At 33.1% G+C, this 26,564-nt stretch overlaps 1 protein-coding gene across 16 annotated transcripts in view; it reads right to left on the bottom strand.

Annotated features, from left to right (window-relative positions):
* Positions 1–26,564, bottom strand: part of LOC126855291 (forkhead box protein P1-like) — a 309,110-nt gene that overhangs the window by 226,924 nt on the left and 55,622 nt on the right. For 6 of the 16 annotated variants that reach the window (XM_050602794.1, XM_050602786.1, XM_050602787.1 and 3 more), the window contains exons 1-2: positions 3,704–4,090; positions 3,294–3,336 (exon numbers count right to left, since the gene is read on the bottom strand). The exons of 5 other annotated variants lie outside the window; for them this stretch is intronic. Coding sequence is in view for 8 of the 11 variants with exons in the window: in XM_050602786.1 (XP_050458743.1) it covers positions 3,294–3,336; positions 3,704–3,708 (48 nt within the window). In the remaining 3 variants the exon portion in view is untranslated. Of the gene's footprint in view, positions 1–3,293; positions 3,337–3,703; positions 4,091–6,583; positions 6,660–26,564 lie in introns of those variants that run through there. 5 more of the 16 variants (XM_050602783.1, XM_050602782.1, XM_050602793.1 and 2 more) reach the window with 2 other exon arrangements.

Genomic DNA, 26,564 nt, shown 5'->3' with positions numbered 1-26,564 from the left:
TTGTTATTGTAGCCATAAATAGAAATGTGTTCCATTACTTTTGCGGCTTGGTAATTTTATATAATTAATACTTTTATTATTGTAAAGTATAATTAATTGATCGACAATCGAGGAAGCGTATTGCTTTAAATCTTTTAATATCTTTATTATAATAAATATCTTTGTTTAATTATTATTATATCTACGTCAAAAAAAATATGTGCTAATCTCTCAAATATATGAATTAATTACTAACGCTATGTTATATACAATGTAATCTTATTCTTATAAAAGCGTTTTATTTCTAAACCGCTGCTGTCAACAGCGAAATATTAGACACACGATAAGATGTAACCGCTTCCCGGATGTCAAATATTGAATCACGTTTTTCCATATACAATTTTATTATTCGAACAAACATACAACTAATTTTATACGTTACATAATAAACACATAATAAAACAACAAAAAATATTATAAGAAATATAATTAAGTCTCCACAGTTTTATCACATTATAGTAAATAATATCACAGCATCAAACTAATCGTTAATATCAGAAAATTTTTAATTTTACTGCTATATTTTCTCCGCCACGAAAGAGTTTAATCAGCCGAAAGGCTTTCCTGGTGGCAGGTACACAGTGCCCGGCATGCAAGGGTGTTTTCGGGGATGTTCTCGACGAGTTTTCGAGGTCCGGATTACCTTATCTAAGAGCCTCACTCGCTCGCGCCAATTCCGAAACGAAATCCATGGCGGTCCATATACCGAGGCGTTTACGCGGCGATTTAACCTGGAGAGGACGATCCCTTCGCGGGCCACGGCTAAGTCCGGAGAGCGGTTATTATACGATATACGGACTATCGGGGCGTATATCCGCCACCCTTTCCTCGTCGTGCTTCACGGTTTCTGGATTGATCCGACGACTACTATACCGACCTGTCGCTTATTGTAATCCGTCGCGTTTACGCGAATCTCAAGTTGTCGAGTGTTGTTGCCAAAAGGACTATCTACCATGTTATCTTATTAAAAGACTTTTAACTTTTTAGCGAAAATCGTAGAGACTCTATTTATAGAATTCAGAATTACTAGTTTCGATATCTAATCGAAATTTGCAGGCTAAATTGTTGTACGGATATTATATCGATAAGTAAAAATTTGATAACATTAAGGCATTATTATTATTAAGAACGTTATTCGATTACTTCCCTACATTTTCTTATTCGTTTTACCAATCTTTTATTTTATTCTATGATCGATCCTCGAATATCAATGTACCCTGAATCGAGATTATATTTATAATTTTGTTTAATTGTATTTATTTAATAACTTTGAAAAGTTTATTGAGTCTCGAGCATACTTATGATAAGAATAAGTGGAAGAGAATATTCCGATCGATAGCTTATATTTTTTATTTTCCTCCAAAAGAAAATTATTTTAGATTTGCGCTTATAAGTCATCAAAAACTTTTTAGATAAGGCGCGCATGATTTTAAATTAATTTTGTTTATTTTCCATAAAAATTTATGGTTTCTCAAATATTTCAAATAATGCTCGAGATATTTTTGCATCTTGTGACACTTTAATGATTTTTTGGAATTGCTATAATTGCCATAAAAAAGCTTTAAAATACCAATGAGAAGTTGTCGAGCGAACGGAAGGAAAAAGGCGGAACCAGGGAGAAAGGGTTTAGTGGGGCCCGCGAGATCCGATTGATTGATCGACGCACCCCCGCGCAAAGTCAGATACCGAAAGACCGAACTTTTCCCATTACCGTCAATATGCAACCTAGACATTGGTTTAACGTTACGGGCATCAGGGCATCGGTGCCGCAGTAAAAGGGAACCGGTTAAATCGCGTCGACGACCTTTATTGCCGTCTTAAGGTAGTTAAGTTAATCCGCGCCGTAACGAAAACTGCGGGGGTGCCGCGCCCGTGCGAATCGAATCGCCTTTTGGTGTATCTCGCTTCCGAGACAAAAACATTAACATAAATCACGGAACGGAGAATGAGAGAGAAACGGAGAGGTAGAGAGAGAGGGAGAAAGAGAGGAACAGCGAAAAAGAGGGACGGGCAACCCGGATTGGACGTTTATTCGATTCACTTTGTGCATCCCCTCGCGACACCCTTTTACTGTACCGATGAATTTCATCCACTGCCTTAGCAATTAGTGCTTACGAAAACTTATAGGTGATTTGTTCTTTAAAAAAAAAACGCGAGTTGCGAAAATATGGAACTGTATATAAAGAATTATTGATCTCGTTGAGGATAAAGAAAAATTAAAGAGTTTCTTCAAATCTACAATCTAGTTTTAATAACTTAGAAAAAAGAATTTATCTTTTCCAAAATAAAAATAAAATAAAATCTAAATTTTTCCATAAAAAATATTTACATAGAAAGATATAGAAACACTTAAACTGGAAATATAATTTACAAATGTAAAATTTCAAATATTCTTAAAAAAATTTAATACAATTGTCTCTTGTCTCTTTCTCTTTCTTATATTTCTACTTTCTATTTTTTTAAATGTTTATGCCGTTAATCATTGATATTAAAAATAAAAAACCGTGAAGAAATTCTGACAAATAACATTACATATAATGTCAATCTTCCATGTGTATAAGACACAGAAGACACGAATATATGAAAAATATTGATATTAGAAAAGACGGAAACTTTTCAATCGCATGAGAGAATGCATGTACACGCGTGAGAATGTGCAAAGGGATGGAAAGGAAAAAAGGTATCACTTAACCCTACCTCCACGACCGTTTCCGTCGAACGCACCTCGCGTTGCACGAGTGCCAACCCTCGACCTCAACTCTTTCGCTTTTAGCGGGAATTCGATGAATTGCCAGCCGCTACGGGCAATAAATAATGCATTTTGTGTTTGCCCCCGGTAAAAGGGTCCACCCTCAACAAAACCCCTCCCTTACCATCCGCGTGCGATGTGAACCTAAATTTTAGATCGACTTTAGCTGAAGGCGACTGAATATTCTGGAGAAACGATTGAGAATTGATAAAGCTAGTTATTGATAAAGTTAAATTCGAGAGAACAATGTTTGTTGCAGAAAGATTTATAAATCGCGCTTTTTCTTTATATATATATATATATATATATATATATATATATATATATATATATATATATATATGTCTATTAAGTTATTTACAAGATTAAATAATGCAAAAAGGTTCTTACCTATTGCATTATTGCAAATATTTATACACGTAGTTATATCTGTGTCTTATAATTCGCAAATTTATGTTATATTTCTTGAGAAAAAAATTAAGACAAAAAATAATTTAACACTCACCGATACGATGCGCAACGGCAGAGTTGCAGAACATAACATTGATCTGTAAAATATAAATTTAAATTATATAAAGCGATTTAGTAATTAATATTCTGAAGTAATTAATTTTATTCCAACAAATAATTATTGCGCTTTATTATATAAATTGTTATATTTATCTGTGTGTTTAAACCGTGTGCGTTTAAATACTTAATAAAAAAACATCTATTTTGTGTATTTTTAGATATAAGCTTATATAAAATGGATAAATAGAAATTTATTTTTTATACAAGTACTCTAAAGAACTACAAATCTTTTATACACACATATATATATATTACATTAAATGATATGAGTTATTATCTCGAAGAAATAAGCAAGTAATTTTACAAATAACAAATAATAAATTATTGAAATTATGAATTGCTTACCTCATAGTTACCTCTACCGATGCCTGTTGCCTCCCCGGGCCTCCTCCTCCTCTTCTCCTAATTCTTCTTTATTGCTCCTTAATGACACTCACATGACATTCACTCGTAAAAACGATAATTACAATTATGCACGCACTAATCACCAAAATGACGATAATAGCGCGGAACTTTATATAGCACTCGCATATACTTTATGTTACGACGGAAAAACGCAATAATTATTATATGAAGCTACGATTCGTTTGATCCTGAAAAATTACGCGACCAAATTCACACAATGCTATCTGTGCTGTTAAGAAAAAGTATACGCATGTATTTTATGAAACAATTTTAATAGTATCACTGATAATACGACACGATATGAAGCGTCTTGCGTCGTTACCTTTCCACTTGACTCTCGCCGTGCGACTAACAACAAGGTGACTGTGTGTGTGTGTGTATACGCGCTGTAGTCCGCAATATATAAACAAACAACGGCGTATACGACAATAATATGACAACAATATAAGTCTTCAATCACTACTATAAAATATTGAACATAATTTTTACGAAATAAATACACAGGAAATATTGTTTTTTTTTCTAATCTTATAAATTAAGTATTATTAAACGATTAATATATCATGAATTTTCGTTATTTGAATTACTTCTCTTCAATTACTTTAGTATCGAATGAATCGTAGCTTCGTATAACCATAGTTTTCGTGTTTTTAATATAAAATAATTGTAATATAAAATAAATATATTTCATATGCGATTAACGTAGCAAGTGCTATATCGAGTTCCGCGCAATCGATTATTTTGGTGATCAGTGCGCGCATAATCGTAGTTATCGTTTTTGCGATGAGTGTCATGTAAATGACATGGAGCTAATAAAAAGCAACCAAGAGAGAAGAAAGAGGCTCGGGGAGACATCAGGCATAACGATGAGGTGAGTAATTCATAATTTTATTAATTTATTATTTGTTATTTAAAAAATTGTGCCCCCTTATCTTGATGATAATAACTTATCTACATGATTTACGTACATATAATATGATATGTATAAAATATTTTAGAAATATTTATAAAATAATTAATAAACTATATCATATTTTTATAATTTTTTAGATTATTTCTAGAAAAATGTTAATTTATCCTATTTTAATATAAAAACAAATTTTTTTCGAAAATATTTCTTTTTATTAAAAATTTCTGTATAAAGAGACATAAATAAAAATTTAATAAAGCGCAATAATTATTTGTTTAAACAAATTTAATTATTTTAGAATTTAATTACTTTTTTAAAAATCGATTTATATTATTTAAATATATTTTTACTCTACCGATCAACGTTATGTTCCACAACTTCGCCGTTACGCATCATACCGACGAGCGTAAAATTAATATTTAATTATGCTCCCCACACATACATATGAATTTGAATTATTATGATAGGCATGCTAGATTAAAAAGAGTAAAACTGCGTAAATATTAAAATACTATAGAAACGGATTCTCGAGGATCGACGTTCTGTACTCTACGACTAATGAACGATCATTGAAAGTAACGAAACAATATAACATAGAATAAAAGAAATCCTTCAAACTCAGATCGCTTCGAGATAAATTTCTGGACAATACCGGTGTTACGTAGACTGGTGGACTTGTTACGGGCAACGGAAAATGGGAAGCGAAATAGCGCGGAAGGGAATGGCGTAGTATAATGGTACCGCACAACATTATAAGATGTGCATTGTCTGTAATTTAACGGGGCAGATCAGTATTGCCAATTACGGACAATTATTATATAGACACCCGCTCGTACACAAGAACCAGCGCTCTATAAGGCGATCAGACTTGTTAGCTTTGAATTCATTCGTTTACAGGAACGAATAATCGATATTATCTTGTTGGTATTTTCAAACAAATTCAAAGCATTCTCATAGTAGCATTTGATGCCTTTAGCACACTATGTTATTATAGAGTTCAAAATTTTTATGAATAATATTGCTATAATAATACTAGTGATAAATTTTTATTATAAATTATATAATAAAAATATTTGTTGTTTAATCTATCTGGTTATTTAATTTAGTAAATTTATTTGTACATTTAAAATATTTGTTTTATCTTTATAATAAATAATATTTAAAAAAATTAAAAGAATTCAAATTTTAAGAAATCTCTCTCTTTCATTTAAAGTGATTATTATACGGTAAACAATATATGATAAATTGCAAAACATTTGCATGTATTTTGCAATTTTTAATTTATTACAATCGTATGTCTTTGTACACTATTATCTATACTATATACCTAATACTGACATTATAAATTCAAATACAAACGCATTACGTTCATGAATACAAACGATGAAAGAAGGAGATTTTAAATCCAATGGATTTTTAATTTTTCCTCAATTCTTATCTGCGAGGGAATAGCGAGACAGAATAACAACAAAAGAAGGGAATTGGCAAGTTATCATGGCAACAATTAATATGCGAAAGCAAAAGGAAGAGAGAGAAAGAACTTCTACAACTACTTTTACTTAGCGCAAACATAAATTGCTGGTTTAATAGATTATTAATCGACAATTTCAGCCACTTGCAGCGTGGTTACCGAACCGAAATTTCTCAAACAGTAATTCCATATTACGCATAAATAGATAAATTCAATGTTGAATTAAACGAGAAACTTATAAAAATATGATTCTAAAATATGACTTATAAAAATATATCTTTAAATGTTATTAAAAATCATCAAAAATAATATACGAAATCGAAATATCTAGATTTAAAACAGAAGACTAATTGTAAGAAGCGTCACAATACGAGTAAATGCGGCAAATAAATGTTTGTAATGAAAACTAAAATATCGTTTCAATAATAAGGTATGTTACCTGGAGTTGGGTCGCGAAGAACGAATGTTTATCGCAACGCGAATGGTAACATTTGCCGAGTAACAGTTGCCCTTACCTGAAACAAACAGAAAAGGTATACTTCGTTTAGCCAAACATCCCAGAAAATAAGAAATACTCATATTTTCAATACACGAAGATAGCAAAAACCGCGAACAATGGTCGTCTCGGAAAAAAACAGCTTTCACGCTATTAATTACTTTCTCCGCGTATCATGCCGTAAAGCACGAAGGTTTTGTTAGTACCGGGGTTTATATTTTCCATATTTCAAGAGGTTCATTAATCATGCGTAATCAATGGTAACCGATCGATTAAAGCACCCCGCTTCTTTCCACAAGCGCCGAGATAAGAGCGCGTGGGATGACGAAGAAAGGAAGGAAACTTTCTTATTAACACAATCAATCAAATCGCCTCGAATTTAAAGCATTTTTCACGATTTTCCGCGTTTCTGAGCAGCTCGCTGAAAAAAATTCCCTTCGGTGAGAGGCCAACGATCGGTTTCGCGGGTGGGAGGGAGGTAAGTTTTGCCAATCGATGCGGAATTAAGAAGCGACGCTTACTTCTCGGGCGGCTAATTACGAAAGCGCGATCACCCGCCGGAAATGATTGCTACATACCACTTTGTCTCCGTCTTATTCGTAGAAATAAAAAAAAAATATTTGTCTTATAATTTCTCTAAATTCATACTTAACTCGAAAGAAAGAGAAAACAACGATTTATTTTATGCCCAAGATTATAATAATTTTATATAAATAATTATTTATTATATTGATAAAAATTAAAAGCATAAATAAAACTACATAATCAAAATTTTAATCCTATTAAATAATTAAATATCTTTTTTTTTATTATATTGTACAAACGCACTCATACATAATTACATTCCACCGCGTATTTAACTTTTCAAAATTTTTTCCATCAAAACCGCAGCGAAAGGTTAAGTCTGTCGGTTTAATTGTTTACGAAATATCAGCGCGGAAGAAAAGAAGGAAGTTTTAAAACTCGTAAAAGTCTGGAAAATGAGCACGGGCCACTTATTCCCTTTGTTTACCGCGCTTCTCGCGTCTTATTACGTTTCGCATTACGTTCGCCTATAACGTTTTAAATGTCGTCAAACTGCTTTCTTTAATTAATTTTGAAATTTTAATATAGTAAAATATTAAAAAGTAGGAATCGTTTACCATGCTTAATTTACACTCTTGTCTTTTATGAGGGTCGTGGCAACAGTACGTAACATCATGAAAATTGCTCAATAAATTTAAGTGTCCGAAATGATGCTTCTATAACGGTATACTAATCATATTCCAAGCCTCCGCCCAAGCCACCCCTGTCGACTGTCTTCATTTGCAGATGGCTTTGTATATAAAAAGTGCCATTGTGTCCTCATCTTTCGAAAGATATAACAAGTAGCATAATAGGGGACCCGATTACGTAAAATTAATTAAAAATTCTAATATAATAAAAAAAAGTAAAAAAAATTATGTAAAATTATATAAGCCATTACTTTCTATTTTAGATGTATAAATAATAAATTTGAAAAATACATATAGAAATTCTTTACATATTTTTTTCCCGCATCTCTTATTTAACGTTAAAGTATAATCTCTTGGAAGTAAATAAAAGTATAAGAGATAAATTTTACACAAAGCAAGTAAAAAATAGCGAGACGTATATGACGTTACATGTTTATCAAAGCGTCTCTTGCGATGGATGAAAATGCAATGTAGCCTTTCAATATTTCACGTCCGGAAACATCAAACCATATCGGATTATTCCGAGTAATAAAAATATCTGATTCGTAGAGACAGTAATGAGTGATCAAATATTACATGTAATATTTCCGTAACATGCCGTCGCATATTCTGACACAGCACTTCGTTAAATATCATATCCCAAATGAGAGCGCGACAATGTCTGGCAAGATTTCTAAAGCGCGTCTACCCCCGCGTGACTGCGTTTAATATTTAACACCTGTGACGGTTAGTCGCGGCGGTAGTTGGTGGTTCGCAGACTCATAGATAATCGCGGACGACGATGAATTACATAATCATATCCTTGCGAAATAATTATGCCATTTGAAAAGTCCCAATGTAACAATTACACGTTTCTCGAAAAACAGCAATCAGTTCATTTTGTTAAACACGTCACAACTTTATAATACTATGATTTTATATATATATATATATATATATATATATATATATATATATGTATATACATATTCACGGTATTCTTTACCACGATATAAAGAGAACTCCGTTCTCGGTATCAGGATAACAATTACAAAAAATGGCAGGTCATTTATCTTCAAAAAGGATTAAAATTGAATTATAATTGAAATATCTTAAATCTTTATTTGCCGCGCAGATTTTAATATTTTGTAAGAACAGTGATAGGATCAGCGAGAGAATAGCTATTTCATTCTACTCAAGTAACCTTTCATGCAGAATTAATCATCATACACGTCATAATATTCGAGAAAATAAATGAAAATGACGTGCATCTGATAAAGCAATAATACTGTCAGATCTTTATCTTCTCTTTTTACAGATAGATAAATATAATAGCGATATTCTTCTTTTGTCGCTTTTTAAACACTAAGGAAAATTATTTCGTTCTTTTTCATTCTAAAAGAGAGAAAAAATATGATACACGAAGCTCTTTCGTATATTCTTGTATACACAGATACACTTTCTTGTAGATAGAATCGGAATCTCCTAAACTCTTGATGATGAGAGCAAAAGGAAAGAAATTTTCAAGATCGAATCGTAAAGTCGAGGAACTCTTTAGTGCATCTGTTCGCCTGCTCGTGGCGCCCATCGATTCCTTCTCTCGACTCGACTTCGAACGGGATGGCAGGTAGAGGAACTTGGGGACGATTTCGATGTTTTCTCTCTTTCGCACCTTGCGACAGCCTGATAGTATCACGGTGTTATTTTACGTACAACCTGAGGCGCGAACGCCCGATAAATTCGCCCGATCGATTTTCCACGGGTTTGCACCTCGTAGCGAGTTAATTGGCCGGTAATCCAGTAAATAACGAAGCAGCCGGTGATAAATCCGAGTCGGGCGGCTCCTTACGATGCCTGAAATCCTGTTACCTACGTCATCGTAACCTGTTCACTCTAACAGTTGATTTAGATGCGGCTCCTGGAGATGCGCATAACGTTTGTCGCGTGTGAAACGGCACGATGATGTTATCGAATACAATATGTCTATTAATAGATATCGAATACAATATGTCTATTAAATGATAAAATTTAAATAGAGAACCTCTGTGTATTACATCTACTTGCCGTTTTAATTGTTTCGTAGCTACAAACTTTTTTTTTTTTTTTAAAGAAAAATGATATAAACATCGACGTATAAATATTATGAAATGTTCATGATATATTTATGATATATCAAGCTTTTAAATCATCTATCATAATTTTTTTATAATGCTTTAGTCATCATGCAATAAAGATCATTGAATACTTGTTTAGTTTTCGCGCATCATTTTCAATCATTTGCATAACGCATACTTTTCATTTTACATGCCATTTTACGAGAAAACACAGCAATCGCGAAAACAATTAACACCATGTGGAATTTCCAGCAATTTGGAGCGCAGAATACTGGCTATCTCGTTGGGAATTAATTGATAATCAAATTATCAAAATAAAAAGAATCTCGTGAAAATATTTCATAATTATGCGTGATGTAAAATCAGTTATCAAACTATTCCCTGTATTTGTTTTCGTATTTACTTTGCCAATAATGCAACATAGATAATAAAATTTTCCTAAAAATATGTATAATGAGAAAAAGTTTTTTAATAAAAAATTGCGAGTCCCTATATGTATATGTAAATTGCAATTAGTATAAATACTTTTTGATAATAATATTGTATACAAGATGCTTTATATATAATATATAAAGAATTTATTTTAAAATTTAAAATTATTATACAATATACTTAATAAATATAATTAATAGAATTATATATTCAGCAATATTTGATTTTCTTTCACTCTTTCATCTCTATCTATATTTAAATATAGTCTGTCAAAATTATCTTAATAACAAAATATTTTAATTACAAGTAACAATCTATGTATATCTAAACATTTCTCTCTCTCTCTCTCTCTCTCAACATTATATCTTTGACAACACTATCTCTTTGCATCGATCGATAAAAAGAGATACTGGTCGTAGTGCCGTATCAATATCGAATTCATGCTTATGGCTAGAGTGGTCTCTCGTTCCAATACGGTCCGGTAACGCTTAACTTTGCCTCGTTGTTTTACGCGAAGCCGGGCTGATGAGGGGACGACACTCGACGCATCCGATTCATCCGCGGCTCAGTCACAAGATGTGATCAGCACCAGTGTCATCGGGGAAAAATAATTACAATCGGCGGTCTAGTAAGCGCGCCATCCTCTCCGATCATCCATCCACCCTACATACATACATACATTCAGCCCATCACCTCGCGACACCACTTCACGTATTTGCGGTTCGCCGATCCTGTACAAAATCCTAGCCATCGTTATTATACTCTTGGTGCTCTTTATTATTACTTTCGCGTAATATAACGATGTGTCGTGAAAAGCGAACTGCGGACAACAACACTAACGACGATATGCCTGTCGTTATATAATTCGTATGCGTTTTGTTCGGTAAATACAATTTGTTCGAAACATAGCGCACATATATCGACATAATAACATAATAATATTAAAATTATATGCGAAACGGTTTAAGCAAGTAAATTACGTTTCGATCGATAGAGAAGAAATTCTTCAATCTGTTAATCAAAATTTTATATAATTAATTTATGTGGATATTATCCACTTGCTTTTAAGTAAGTTAATTTTCGCAATTTGTGCGACTCGTATAAATCATATTTAAAATTAACCGTACATAAATTCTGATTAAAGTGTAAAGTCCAAAACTAAGATATGAGACACTAACAAAATTATTCATAACTTTATATAGATCATTACAGAAAGTTAACTCTTCTTCCTATATTGAGAAATACATCTGTCGCAATTATTATAATATATTATTAATTATAATATATATTAATTATTATAATATATTGTTTATTTCGCATAAATAAAAAATCTATGACAAAATGCTCTGTAAAATCAATAATTAAAAGGAATAATATATCCAGCATAAAATCACTGTTAATCCTACGACATAGCAAGTTGAAAAATCCGAGTGCTCGTCTAATGGGAAGTGTTTATCCGATCGCGAATGCGAAAAACGCGCTCAAGCGAATCTGCTGGTTCGTGTTGTCGCGCTTATATGCGTTTCGCGCCTTCACACGCTCTTCACCGTTCGCGCGTCGACACGCCGAGATCGTTAACCCTAATGGCATTCCCAGGGAGTTGCGTTGAGACTTTAGGACGCTTTTCCGGGAAGCTCTTCTTCATCGAGTTTATCGGCGCGATCTTTCTTTGCCGCGCGAATCGCGTCGATGCACGATTCAACGAGATCTCGCGCGACTCCCGCAAGACAACTTTTTAAAAGCGACTTTTTCAACTTTTCAAACGCTCCTTGCATTTGCATACGCATCTTTCGGTCTTAAAGAACGCGCGCGAATGCAAAACGAGTCGCACGTATCTCTGCGTAACAGCCTGAATATACGGTCTATTCTAGATTCATAACTATTAATACTAGTATCTATGCGCGTACGCGGTCTGAGCCAGGTTCTTGGCTGGCGTTGACCACTTCTACCTCTCTCATCAATGGCGCATTCAGACACACGCAAACGCGAATTTATCAACGGGAATGAGCCACCGCCAGCCTGCTACTCGTAGTCGTCGTGCCGAGTTCTCAACGTGTTCCGTTTACAGCGCATTCGCGATACCCCGTGCGCGCCGCAGAAAAATCATCATGCCGATGTAAATTAGCCACTGCGACTAAACATAGATGAGCGCGCGAATTTCCGGAATCCATCTGTCGGATTTCAGGATTAGCCATTATTGCGAGAGACATTTGCATTGAAATAAGCTTATTCACGCAGATTAATATTGATAACATATCCCTCCCCTCCACGTGCAAATAGATAGATAATTTTTAATTTAATATTTATTTATAATTAAAATAATTATATAAAATGTTTTTTTTCTTTAATTGTGTAGCTGTACTACAATTCTGTAAATACTAAATTAAATACTTAATTAAAATTTTAATTATGTTCATTAATTATATGAAATATTTTGACGCAAGATATCGATTTTATTATTGAATCTAAAATTTAAAACGAAAATACAATTTTGATAAAGATAATAATTTTGAAAATTACATCTAAGATTATTACGTAAATGCGTTTGTGTGTTGTACACATAATGATTCATATTTTAATTTTCTCTCGCAATTTCCAGATAGCAGATAAGTCTGCGATTATTATAAGCACATGATGCTCTGTATGAATTATCTTATCTAAATGTATATATCTTGCTCGATAATGACGTTAAATTGCATCATTTTTTACAGGCGAAAAAAAAATTTTTGGTTTTCCAATTTTTCCAATTATACTCGAGCATTTCTTTAAAACTTGGCAATTTTGTATAACAAAATGCGTTCGACACATGCAACAAAAAAAAACATGCAATAAATTATTTCAAAAACATCATAAATTATAAACCGAAAACTGTAGTGAAAGAAGAAAGTTTCAAGATAACTTGCGACCTAGCAAATTTTTCATTATCTCGCGCCATAATCTATTTACGGAAAAGATTTAAAGCCAGGACGTGCGGCTCAGGCAGTCCGAATTCATTATTCCTTTAAAAATATTAACTTCACTAAGTCTACCATTTTCTGGGAGAAAAACAAACCTATGCAAAGAAGTGATAAAAGTTTTGTATCGATAAAAGTTGTGAGTCGGATTTATAAATTTTTATATTTTTATTTTCATTATATAATGTACAATATATTATTGTATAAGCATCTTGATAAAATATATATTCTGTTAAAGAAAAAAGCGACTGTAAAATGAAAAAAAAATATTCCACATTTCTGGCACGTACTCGAAAATAATCTTATTTGATGTGACGAAAAAAAATTATGTTTAATATATGTCTTTTAAAATAAATTGACCAAATGTCAATGTTGACTGAACCTTCGATAAAATCATCAACCGATATTTTCCTCTTCGGTACGTTATAAATTCACGTATACATGTTAGAATCAGAAATATTTCAGTGACAATTCTTCGAAAGTTTCTTGTCCGGAGAGGAATAATTAACTGAATCAAATAATCGCCGTTGCACTATATTTCCAAGTCATAATTCAAGCGCGATACATATTTGCAGCTGTGAGTCGCTACGCTTGTCGCAATTAAATTTATGCCATTCTAAGAATAAGTGTCGTTGAAAATAGAGTTCTGTTGTCATTGCTTTGTTTGATATATTTTGCGCTCGTAATGAGATTTGAGTCAAATCGAATTTGCCGCTGTTTGACGAAAAGCTACAAATTATATTGAGAGCTATTCCATTTCATTTTTATTCATATTGTTCCTTGATATTATTAATTTTTGCAATGCTAATTTGAAGTAAAGCGTGTTTATCCAATATATTAATAAAACACATTAATTTCTCTGCTAAAATAATATTCTTCGCCAAATTTTCAAGTATAATTTAATCTATTTATTTTTACTAAATTTTTGTTTTTTCCACATATAAAATCTACATTTTATTAAAAGATCAAATTTTCACTTTAATTCCATATTATATTATATTATATTATTCTATTATACTATTTTTTTTACGTGTATTAGATATTGCTATTTAATTTACAGCTTACAATATGTAATCATTAACTTTTATATGTTTGACCAGTTTCTCAACATATACAAGAACATTTAAAAATGTAACTTTGTACGACATTGAGAAACGCGATAGCGCATATAGCGAGTCTATTGCACACATAGATTAAGACATTTATTAATGCAAATTAAATGACGCGGACGTGTTAATAAAAAATGATGCCGACAAAAAAAACAACTATATATATGCCGTTTCCCAATAAGCTCGCAATCGCGGAAGCTAAAAACGCACTACTGCGAGCAAAGCGAAATATACTATGCCGCTAAGAATGGAGCGTACACAGTAAATCTGTCTCGTTTGGCACGTTTGTGCCTATTTCCTCGAGCGAATCATTTACTTATCAATTATTAAACGCGAGCCACGCGTGACATACCAAGATTTATTTCCATAATCATCAAGCACTATCTTTTCGCGGTTCTATTACACAGTGCACATATATATTTATATCTCGATACAAACCTGTTGAAATTATTATCGGGAATAGTAACGTAAATAAAAAACTTCTTTTTTATATTTTATCTGAAATATTGTGATTAATATGTGCTAGTTATATATCTGAATACGTAAATTCAGAAGTCTATTTTGGCAAGATTTTTGTAAGAAGAACAATTTATCCTTAGCGAACTGAATACGATAATAAATTTGTCAACAAAGGGACAGTCCGCGCGGAGTGCAAAGAGCAACTATTCCCAGTAAACGCGGAGTGAGGAGGTTCGAATAAGAGAAAGAGAAAATGCAGCGCATGGCAATGCCACTATTTGTGTGTGTGTGCGAGCCGTTCCTCCGACTTCCTGAAATAGGAGCAAAATGGAACAAAGTCGACGAGCAAACGCGGCACGGATCAGCTCAGCTCAGCTTGGTTCGGCTCGGCTCGGCTCGGCTCAACCCCACACCGTTCTCGGCTCGAGTATATCGACGTCGCACACACAACCGAGCGGTAAATCCATCGTGCCGTTCGGTATGTAAATCGCTTATCGCTCCTAGTGGACCACTCGGTATAATTAGGTAGGTAGGTAGGTAGCTGTGGGGTAAGTAAGTATAGGTAGATAGAAATGGCATCATGCGCGCCGGGCATGTATCTACACGTCTAATGGTGAGGAGGACGAGAACGAGGCAGTCTCGCGGAATTAGGCTCTTCCGTTGTTTCTATTACAAAATAGATGGCACGATATTGCGAGTCAACGTCGTCGCGCGGCTAATCTCCGTTTTTTCCACCGGAAGATAGCGTAATCGCGCGAACAAGCTCCACGATTCGTGAAAACGATCGCAGGAGAAAAAAAATGCAAAATGAAGAAACTGCTACTTGATATAATTACAGTATTCTGAATTATTCTATTATTTTCGCATTCGTCATAATTTATTGCTTATATCATTATTAAAGGAATTTCTTAGAGAGACATCATAAATTTATCATGTATAAAAGATTTTTTTTTTTTTTAAATGGCGTAGACGTGGGTGAATATATTTTTCTAACTATTAATACAAAATTATTATATAACATAATCAATTAAATATAAAATTTATTAATATATATTGCATAATGTATATAAAATCTTACGAGTTTTAAACAGAACTAAAATTTTATAATAAAAATATTATTGTTTTTATTCACGTTAAATTTATATATATCTCTATTATATAAGATCTCATTTGTATATAAGGTGTGACAAGATTCAATACAGAAAAATAAAAAAAAAAAGAGAAAAGGGGAGAGAGAGAGAGAGAGAGAGAGAGAAAAGTTATTATTAATTATTATATAAACGATTTAGTAGGAAAAATACGTTTCAATAAAACTCACGTATTCGGAAAGTACACCGAGATGGTAATCTTTTATTGTAAACTTTGCGGTTTTTCCTGGCATTACAAAATATAATTATGCAATATTGTTAAATTTTCCATCAATAGCAATTTTTATTTTCTTTTTACTCGCTTATCAATCTTTCAGTAAATTACTCGGAATTCTGTCTCTAGTGCCTACGTAATCGTAATAGTAATAATTATTATTGCTACTAGTAGACATGTGATTCGTATTAAAGTCTAACAAGTCAATGTCAACTAATTTACCTATCAACGTGTTCCATCAAAATATAATTTGATACAAATCTGTTTTTTTTTCTTTTTCATACGACTGCACTTTGTTAGCTTTCCGTAACGTCTCACGCGATCATTTTATCATCCACTGATTGTTTTCGCAAAGCAAATTGTATTTGTAGAACAATTTTAGATAAATTGTCGGATGTTATTAGCATTAAATCAAAGCATGAACAATAAGTTTCGAATTTAGTAATACTTGGAATTTATTTCAAAACAAGACATCCATAAATTGATGCAGTATCTTATTGATTAATTTTAAGATAATTTTACCACATAGAAAAGTTTAAATTTTTTTAAGTTTGTATCAAGAATTACCTAGTAATATGTTTTATCATTTTTAAAAATTATAATTAGTCAAAGTTATACATAGCAGAATAAAAGCAATTTGATACGTATTACGCAAAAAAAAAATATGATTAATTATAATTCCATTTAGTAAAATGTCATGTCTAATAAAAAATCTAAATTTAATAACGTAAACTCGACGAGCTTCATATTGTCAAATTAACAATTATAAATGCGTGTGCAATGATAAGTATATTTTTTATTCTGCGTAACTAGGTCAAAACGGACAGACAAAGAAAAGGATAAGTTCGCGGAGTCGCGAGTGAAAAAGCATAATGAAAGAGTACAAACTTGAATAAATTTACTAAATGCGTATATATCTTGAAAAGTACCCGACAGGTGTGCGAAGAAGAACGAGACGTGAGAGAAAAGACGATAGAAAAAGGAAGGACTTATAATACGTGTTGAGTGTATGCTCACCTAGTTTTACATTAGTGTTTCTACTCGTATTTTGCTTCGATTTAAATTAATAATTTTTTTTTTTTTTTTCATATAAAGTAATAATATATTCTCAATAATTTCAGAGCATTATTCTTTTTCACTACACAATCAGCTATTTTAATGTTAAATAATTAATTATAATATCTGTAAATTATGCGATGACAATTAAGGATAGATTATAACATTAGCTTGAACATTCTCGATGCATTCTCCTGGTCAATCGTAATTAGTAAATGTTCGCTTGCATACGTTAATCCGTGATGTGTCACACGGACATAGTTAATGACACCGGGTGAGTGCAACGAATGTCATCCTCCGCAGCCCCATGCGTTCGCCGCCGTTCCGCGATGCAGGCCGGTCACGTGACCGACAGGAAGTTACCAATCGTCTTGCACGATTATCCCGGTGCCTCTGCCCGCGTGTCGTACATCATACGTGTGCTCGTGCGTGTGCGTCAGCTCTGGCATCAGGGACGGCGTTAAGTAGGATTCACAAGCGAAGCAGCTATATCGCGCTTACGTGTGCTCCTCAATATGAATGTATAGCCGCGGATTTATATGTATGCGTGTATATAGCATTGTCCAGGAATCAGGACAGAATCTCGGCAGAATATCAGATACGATTGAAGGAGATGACTGGATTAATTCGATGAACCGTCTTGATTATTCTGATCGTGATAATCCATCATTGATCGATAAGCGACAACTGTCGTTGTAATGTGATATGTAGATTGATGGAAATTATAATTATAAAACAAATGATATAATTAATAATGATGTTCTTATTACGATTTCTAAGAATTCCAAAGAAAACTTAAAATTTAGGAGAGAGAGAATTTAATATCGAAGATAGTAAATTACCTTTATTGACTGTCAAGTAGTAGAGAACATATAAAATTTTGTTCCAATAATTTTTCTATATTTTTTATACATAAATATTTGTAGAAGTATGCGATAATAAATATCTCTAAATATATTTATGTGCATAAGAATGTTAAAAGAGTTCATAAAACCATTACATTGCATTAAATTAAAAAAATTAATCGTACTTTGCGTCTCGCATTAATGCAAATACGACGACTTACAAACGAAAGACACTTAGGGACTTGACAATCAATTCTGAACGACGCTGTACGCCCTCGCACGCACGCATTGAGGCATCGCGTCCAGTAAACTGCGCTACACATTATCATAAATGCCCGAGTCGGGCCCGTCCCACGCGTAAATCTGTTTCGCAAATTACGAGAGTGGGATTATGTCATCTTTCCCCTCTCATTCGTCCCGCGCGACCGCTATGCACTCCTCCACGATGCGCTCGCCTCGTTTCCACGGAGAGAACCGCGCGATCAGATCGCGCTCATTCTTTCCTTTGCCCTTTTTCCTCACGATGCGCAACGGCCGGAATGACATTTCCGGATACTTGCACTATTTCGCAAACAATACACACACACACACACACACATACACATTAGCCTTTTAGAAAAATTATTTTAATACTATAACTGGCAATATCATAATTGGCAATTATTTATAAATAATAAATCGCGTAGATAAAATTTGCACGGAAATTTAATATTCTAAAAAATATAAAATATAATATTTTTTAGTATATTCTTTTTTCTCGTGAAATATTAACATTTTAACTGAAAATAAATCATAGTCTGCAAGTAATTCTAGCACGAGTTCTTGAACCAAACAGAAATGAGTCAAGCAAATATATACTCGGTGGTACGATAGGCATATGGGGGATACTTATCTCGGACAAAACAATATTGTGCAAACAATAACGAGCGCAGATAAGAGTGCAATTCAAGAAGTAAAGCGGCGACTTCTTTTTCTGCAAATTTACAAGAATTATTTTCTGTCGACTATATTTTTAATTCTGTTATTAAATTCTGTAATTAATTTAATTTTGTTATAAGCATGAAATATGTAAATTTTTAATATACTCTTTCTCTCTTTTTCTCTCTTCTTCAGATATTTTTATAAATTTTTTTGTGAATTTTTTATCCGATAAAAATTTTGTTAAATGTAATAATTTATCATTATATAAAATTGCAATTATAATAAATTATAAAATTTTAATGATAATATTATTTTCCATAAAAATTCTCGAGAAAGCCATTTTATCAGAAACGTTACAAATAAAATATAGTTTTAATATTTTTCGTTTACTAAAAATGATTAGGAAAAAAAGTAATTAAAAATTAAACAAAAATTTTCAAAAGATACGCAATAGTTTCTCAAATAAAATCTTTTTTATACATATATGAAAAAAAAATATATATATATATATATATATATATATATATATATTGTATATATTATAATTTAAAAAAATGGCTATCAAGTAATTTTACCGAATCAAGATGAAAATTTTGGATAATTTTACAATTGTAAATAACAAACCTTAATGGACCCTCCACTTCATAAATTAGGAATTTTTATGCCGCCTTCGCGCCAGCCAAAGAAGAAACACATTTCTAAATGTTGTTCGATTACACTTGTACGCACAAGAATGCAAAGCATTGGCGATCCATAAAAAGCCACGATGCTTTTTGTTTCTGCTTTTTGCGTGTAACAAAATTTTTTGCGCGTGCGCGTGTTTGTATTAAAAGAGATATCAGTAAGTTTTATTCAATAGAGAGAATATTACACAATAATATTTTTTCCAGAGCAGATATGTATGTAAGATCAATGCACTGTCTGAGACAAAAACGATTGATATCGTCGACGGTAAATGTATCGAGACAACAGATAAGCTACGCACGCTCGAGACATGCAAACGAGAAATTCACTTTTTAGAAAACATCAGAAATTTACACGTAGTTTGGCTTGAGTTGGCGAAAGACTGACGCGAGAATAAAACAGACTTAACGTGTGTATCACAAACGCTACGCTCCCCCCGGGCTTCTTCGATCTCTTTCCAGTGTAACTCATACGCGGTGTCGACAAACTGATAAGACTGCTTGAGCCTCGAAGAATTTAAAGTGAACCGCGTGGGTATCACAAATGGATTTCTATTCCTCGATTGGATGCAATGATTTTATACGCTTTTATCGTAGTGAATAAGTATACTTGTGGCCGTCTCTTATCTACCGGACCGCTAACGTAAAATTTTGATGAGTGTCAGGTCTATATAATTGCACGACGAAACATAAAAACCAAGTATTCCCGATACGATAGAAGTGCTAAATGCGTTCGAATTACATTTAGGCTGCTTCTATTTTGCATTTGTTTGTATTCCTGATGTAAAAAGAAATCAGTTTTTCTTATCTTAAATAATTTTATATGAAATAATAATCTTAAGTCCTTATGTATAGCAATCAATATCTCTACTTCGATTTAAATGCAAAAGATCTGTAATTATGTTAAAGATCTCTACATGTATTCGAGCAAGAACAAGAACAGCTTCATATACAATGCTCTTTGGACGAAGATTAATCGAAGAATAATAAGAATACTAAATAATAAAAATGTCTTGCAGCCTTATTATTTTTTTGCTCGTTTATGTCCCTTTTTATCCATACTCAACTATACCGAGCTGTATCGAGTAGTTGTTATTTGTATAGATTGCTGGCACGATTAAGTTCTTCTAATATAAACGCACTTCTTTTCTATCAACAGATAAAAAATGATGTACATAATCATGTTGCGCGGTAAACAGAATTGAATTTTTTATGTGTTTATTGATACGTATCTTGAATATTTATCGTAATTATAAACTTTTTCTTAGCTATATTATTATGTTGAATTATTCATTAGCATAAAGCTTAGATATGAAAAATTAAGTAAGATCAAAGTGTTAAAAAATATACATAATATTAAAAGATTATAATAATATCTAAAAATATAAATAAATAAGGAGACAATAATATGTATTGTATTTTGTTAAAGATCAAAAAATAATAATAAAATTAAAAAAAAAATAATAATTAGAAAAAATGTCAATATAATATATAATAAACGTATGGATAAGAACATTAATAGCAAAATTTTATGAAGTTTTGATGGGAAATCATTTAATAAAGACACTTACTTAAAAACTTTTCGTCAAACACTCGTAAAACATCTTATGTAAATTCTCAAAGAGCGAATCGCTCAAAAATTGACTCGGTAGACTTAAAACCGACAGAGTCTGCCGTTATAAATATACTTCCGCACAAAAACAACTCTTCGTTAGCTTCTCAACTCGTTTAAATTAAATTTAGGCTACAACGACTGGCCTGTTGCATAACCAGTCGCTTATGACAATCTATATATTCATAAAAAAAAATGAGCTGAGATAACTGATGAAACTTTCCAAGAATTCATAGTTAAAGAATGATGGATGAACGACGTGTAGACACAAAAAAATTAGATTTTTGTAAACAAATTGAATAACAAATGATAAATGGCAGTAAAATAGATAAAAAGTAACTATTATGTTTATTCACTTTATGTAATCTATATCACAAACACTATATTTATGCAATAAAAATCTATTTTTTTCTTGTCTCATTTTTATGATATAGCAGTGTAGATATATTTTATATATCTAATATGTGTAACACATTTCATATATATAATTTTCTTTGAAAAATTTATTTAAAAAAATGTCTTTAAATTGTTTCTAAAATTCTACATTATCTTAAGTTTCAAAATCCACACGTTTGTATATTATTAAATCTAAGTGTTTTCTATCTTATAAGCTATTTTTGCTTTAGCACTTGTTAGTAATTAATGATACTGTATATTTATTATGATAATGAATCTGTTATTAAAGCAGAAGAGTCTACATCTTATATCTGCTTTTTGTGGCATAATGATAATGATAGCATGTAGTGTACATTGTTCTCTACTTTAGCAACGTGTGGTTTAATAATGCCACGTTCAATATGTTAATGTCATATGTGGCTAAGGCTAAAGCGCAACGCAAATAGGATATAATATAGCTTTCGCTTTAGCAACATGTGGCATATTAATCGTGTCGTGCTTTAGCAATTATTTTTCACATGCGAGTCACCACCAATTTTCTTTGCTTGCCAATTAATATTTTGAAAAGTGTTACATCTTAAAAGCCAGAAGTAAAATTTGAAATAGAATATTTTTACTCAAACAAATTTTTTTACGACTAAGAGAATCCGTTGGTTAACAATTGCCAACAATTTTGCAAAAAGAAAAATACATTTGTAATAAACAATGAAATCCTTGAAATCTCTTTATCGCTCCATTTGATATAATTATACAATTACGTGCATAGCATTTAATAGATAGATATATTCAACGCCACGACGCTTATACGAAAGAGCGTTACTTTGTAACGAATAAAGAGCCCCCTCCTCCCGTTCTTCTCCCCCTAGGCTTTACTCTGCACGGAATCCTCCGCATTTTTCTAGGCGTGACTTTAACGAACTTGCGCCATCGTTTCGAATGGGAAAAGTTGGATAGGATGATTATCGTAGAAAAATAAAAAGAAAAGAAAAAAGAGAAGCGCGCTGAGGGAAGGGGAAGAGAGGGAAGAGCGCGAAAGAAGGGTGGAGGAAAAAAAGCGAAACGATCGGTATGTATACGACGACGATAGCGATGCATTCGTGCAGAAACGATGAAACGTTTCGAACGCAGGGGGATATGCGAGGAGGTGGGGGTGACACGCTAGCGTGTGCAGCAACAGCATCACATTGACGCACACTGCAATCCTTTCCCCTTCCTCCATCGACGCATGCGAGGCCCCCCTTTATGTTCCTCATCCTTCACGTGCGAGCTTTCGCCGTTGTGTACGAATCCGCGCGGTAATTGATTCATGATGGAACCGCGAATTCAAACACGGCCGAGCTGCATTTTGATATGCCGTCGGTACCAGGGCGCGCGGCGGCCTGCAGCGTCTCTCTATTATGCCGATGACGTTGCAACGAGGTGCATCGGGAAGCGCGACCAATGCGGAACGAGTGCGTAATGATCGGCTGTTTCAATAGCGGTATCAACACGACCGATTTTCCTATCCCAATGGAGCCTGAGAAAAGCACGCGATGGTGCGGCAAGGGAAGTTGTAACGGTATGCACGCATCACATTGCGATGCAGGTACTGATACTGCAATGATACTGCCATTTCCGAAAGTTTGTCACCATCGATATTTTTTACAAACAACTCTATGTCCCATAAGATAAATTGTGTGACAATACAATGTTCCTTAAAATTTATTAAAAAATTTTAATTCGCAATTTAAAAATTCTGATTTAATAAGATTGAAACTTTGTTTCTTCAAACATCGCGAAAAATATTTGCATTCTTGCAAATAATTAGATATTTTTTATTATTTATGTTATAAATAATAAATTGCATTTCTGATATTTATACTTAATACTACAACTGATAAACTCTCTTTATATCCATTTCGCTTAAAAAAAAAAGAATTAATTTTGAAATTTCTATGTTATTAAAAAAATTAGTTAAAAAACTGCTATTGTATGTGTGTGCTAAACTCTTAAATTATTTTTATTCGTAAAAGAAATAGCGTTATAAAAATTTTTATTATTCAAAATTAAAATATGTTAAGCATTTATAACAAATAATATTTTCATGTTTTCATTTATTTTTACTATAATACTTTTTTCTAAAAATACAAGTTTATTATTAGTTACGATTTACGATTTAAATATTAATTTCTAAAGAATCAGGTTGAGATCATTATCTTAGTTAGAAACTAGAGAACACTTCATAAGATCCGTGCGTTTATTAGTACTTAGGGCGATGTAACCCGATTGCAGTTGGTATTCGACAGTGAAAACTGACCTACTCATGTCAGACCAAACCGACCATAAGGCAGGAGATACGGACGGTTATCGCAGTTTATGTTTCGCTGGCACATCGACCATACCCTCTTACACACGTATATCTCCGTAGTAATTGGTACACAACGGGGCTGCGATTTCAGATACAGGTCATTTATATTCGGGTCAACTCTTGCCCTCGTATTTCACTGTTATTTCTTCATAATCTTTCTTCTTAGGATAACATTTTGTAGCTATCATTTTTATGTACAATATAAAATTTAATCGATCTATAAAGCTAGTTTGTCCACGATCATATCAATAACGATCCATAAATGCAGGAATAATACCGTATCGATTGTTTGAGCTTGTGACAGTAAACGTATACTTGCACAATATACAGATGCTATATTTAAAAGTATTCCTAATAATTATATAACGTAAAATTATTTTTGATAGAAAAACTTTCCACTAAACTGTTAGAGTTATTAATATAATTTGAGTTATTATTAATAAAATTATTAAAATTTTAATAGCACCTGTCATTATTATAAATTGATACAAGCATAATATTAACATGATGTAGTCTCACAGAGTTAACGCGAAAAATATGTTGCTGATAAGGCTTTCATGTATTTTCAATCTGAAATAGAATAGCATCTTTCGGTATCCGATTCTCTTTTCGTTTAGCAAAAAGTCAAAGTTCCGTATTTTTGTCGTCGACGATGCGGCGCGCAAAAAATCGCTCGCAAGTCATTTAATAGCGCTCCTGGCGAATACGTTCGGCCGCGTCTTCCGATAGTGTACCGTTACACGAGATTACGGGTTTTCTTTCAGTAGAAAAGGACGACTACCCTCGTCATTGTGCTCGGACGAACGAAAACGCGAAATCGCGACGTACAAAGCGCGTTTCACGTTCCCTGCGGGACGTCGGGAAAAAGGGTTGCTGACTTTGTCGGCGGCGGGGCGATCCGAGCGGGAGGTAGCCGGGGTTGGACTTAAAAAAAAAAAAAAGCCGATCATTATCCACTCGTTCTGTCTGCATTGGTCGCGCGCTTCCTGATGCATCTCGTTTGCGATGCGTCCGTGCTATAATAGAGATCCCGGTGAGTGCCGGACAGTGGACGGTATATTAAAATCACATGCATATGTGTCTGTACTCGTGCTCCCATCGTATATCAATTATTACATAGATTTGTACACTGTCAATACCCCCTCCCCCCTCCCCCAAACGAAATATAAACTACTGCTAACAGTCCGCGTTTTTTTTTTTTTGTTTTAAACGGTTATTTGGTCTGACACGAGTGGGTCAGTTATCACTATTTTTTTCTGTCTCATTCAAGCATTTGAAAAATTGATAATTTTATATTGCAAGCATATTGTATTACGAATAAAACAACGCATACATACTAATGGATAAACTTATTCTAAAATTAATAAATAATTCCTAGATTACTTTCGATACTAATAAACAAGACAAATATGGCGGGAGAGCGTTATTGAGATCCCAAGACATATGAGAATACTGTTCGATTCGTCTGATATCGAAGCGGAATTTCGATTAGCGTCGTTGCTGAGCGGCCATAACAATCTGTAACCTGTCACAATGAAGATTCACCAATACATTAGTTATTGACGTCACCGTCGTCAAACGCGTAGTGGTGCATGAGTTTGCGTGGACGGGTGTCTGTTTAACGCTAATCGTGGCGAAGAGACGAGCGCAGAACCATTATCGTGTTATAACGAGTCGCCGTACAAACTGCCGGTGCATCAGAGAGAATCACGGGATGATAATTTAATGTAACGACGAGAGTTAGTGCGCCGGTCGCAAATGAGCCGGCCATGTTAAGCTCGCACACGGGAACAGCTAGAAGGCACATTTGACACGGCTCCGTCATGGATCGACGAATCATCGCCGATGCCTGACAACATAACAGCTCGCCGTTTCATTGTTATTATATTTTTAACGTCGCATTAGATACGATATTACGAATAGATCGAAACTATTTCGATAACAATTTGCAACAATTTGCACGATGCAAATTTATCGATGGTATGATAAAATGATAGGATGAAATTATTATTTTATATATAAATATTTGTTGTATAATATAATTTATAATATAAGTTTATACATATGTAAATAGTACATATCTATATAATTTCTTTATGTCATACAATATCTTTGTATATTGGTTATTGATTAAGCTCAATTATTCTAGTATCTATACCGATACAGCGATACATATATCCAATCAGCGGAATTCTAAGTTTAGATTTAAGCCGATTTAATTATTAACTTAATTAAACATCTCGATACTCAATCGGATATTCATAGGATCACCCATAGGATTCATAATTCGTTGCTAAAATTCGGTCAGTTGCGGGAGTGTGTCGCGCTTGAATAGAGGAACATTCGCGAAATTGCAGCGACGACGACGAGAGGGGCCATTATCACGGCATAACGAGTTGAAGTACAAACCGGTGGGCGCATCACAATCGCGGCGGATTGAT

Source organism: Cataglyphis hispanica, chromosome 15 (assembly GCF_021464435.1).
Source record: "Cataglyphis hispanica isolate Lineage 1 chromosome 15, ULB_Chis1_1.0, whole genome shotgun sequence".
Classification (NCBI taxonomy): Eukaryota; Metazoa; Arthropoda; class Insecta; order Hymenoptera; family Formicidae; genus Cataglyphis; species Cataglyphis hispanica.
Note: the sequence above shows the minus strand (reverse complement) of the source record. Positions and strands in the feature narration are given on the sequence as shown.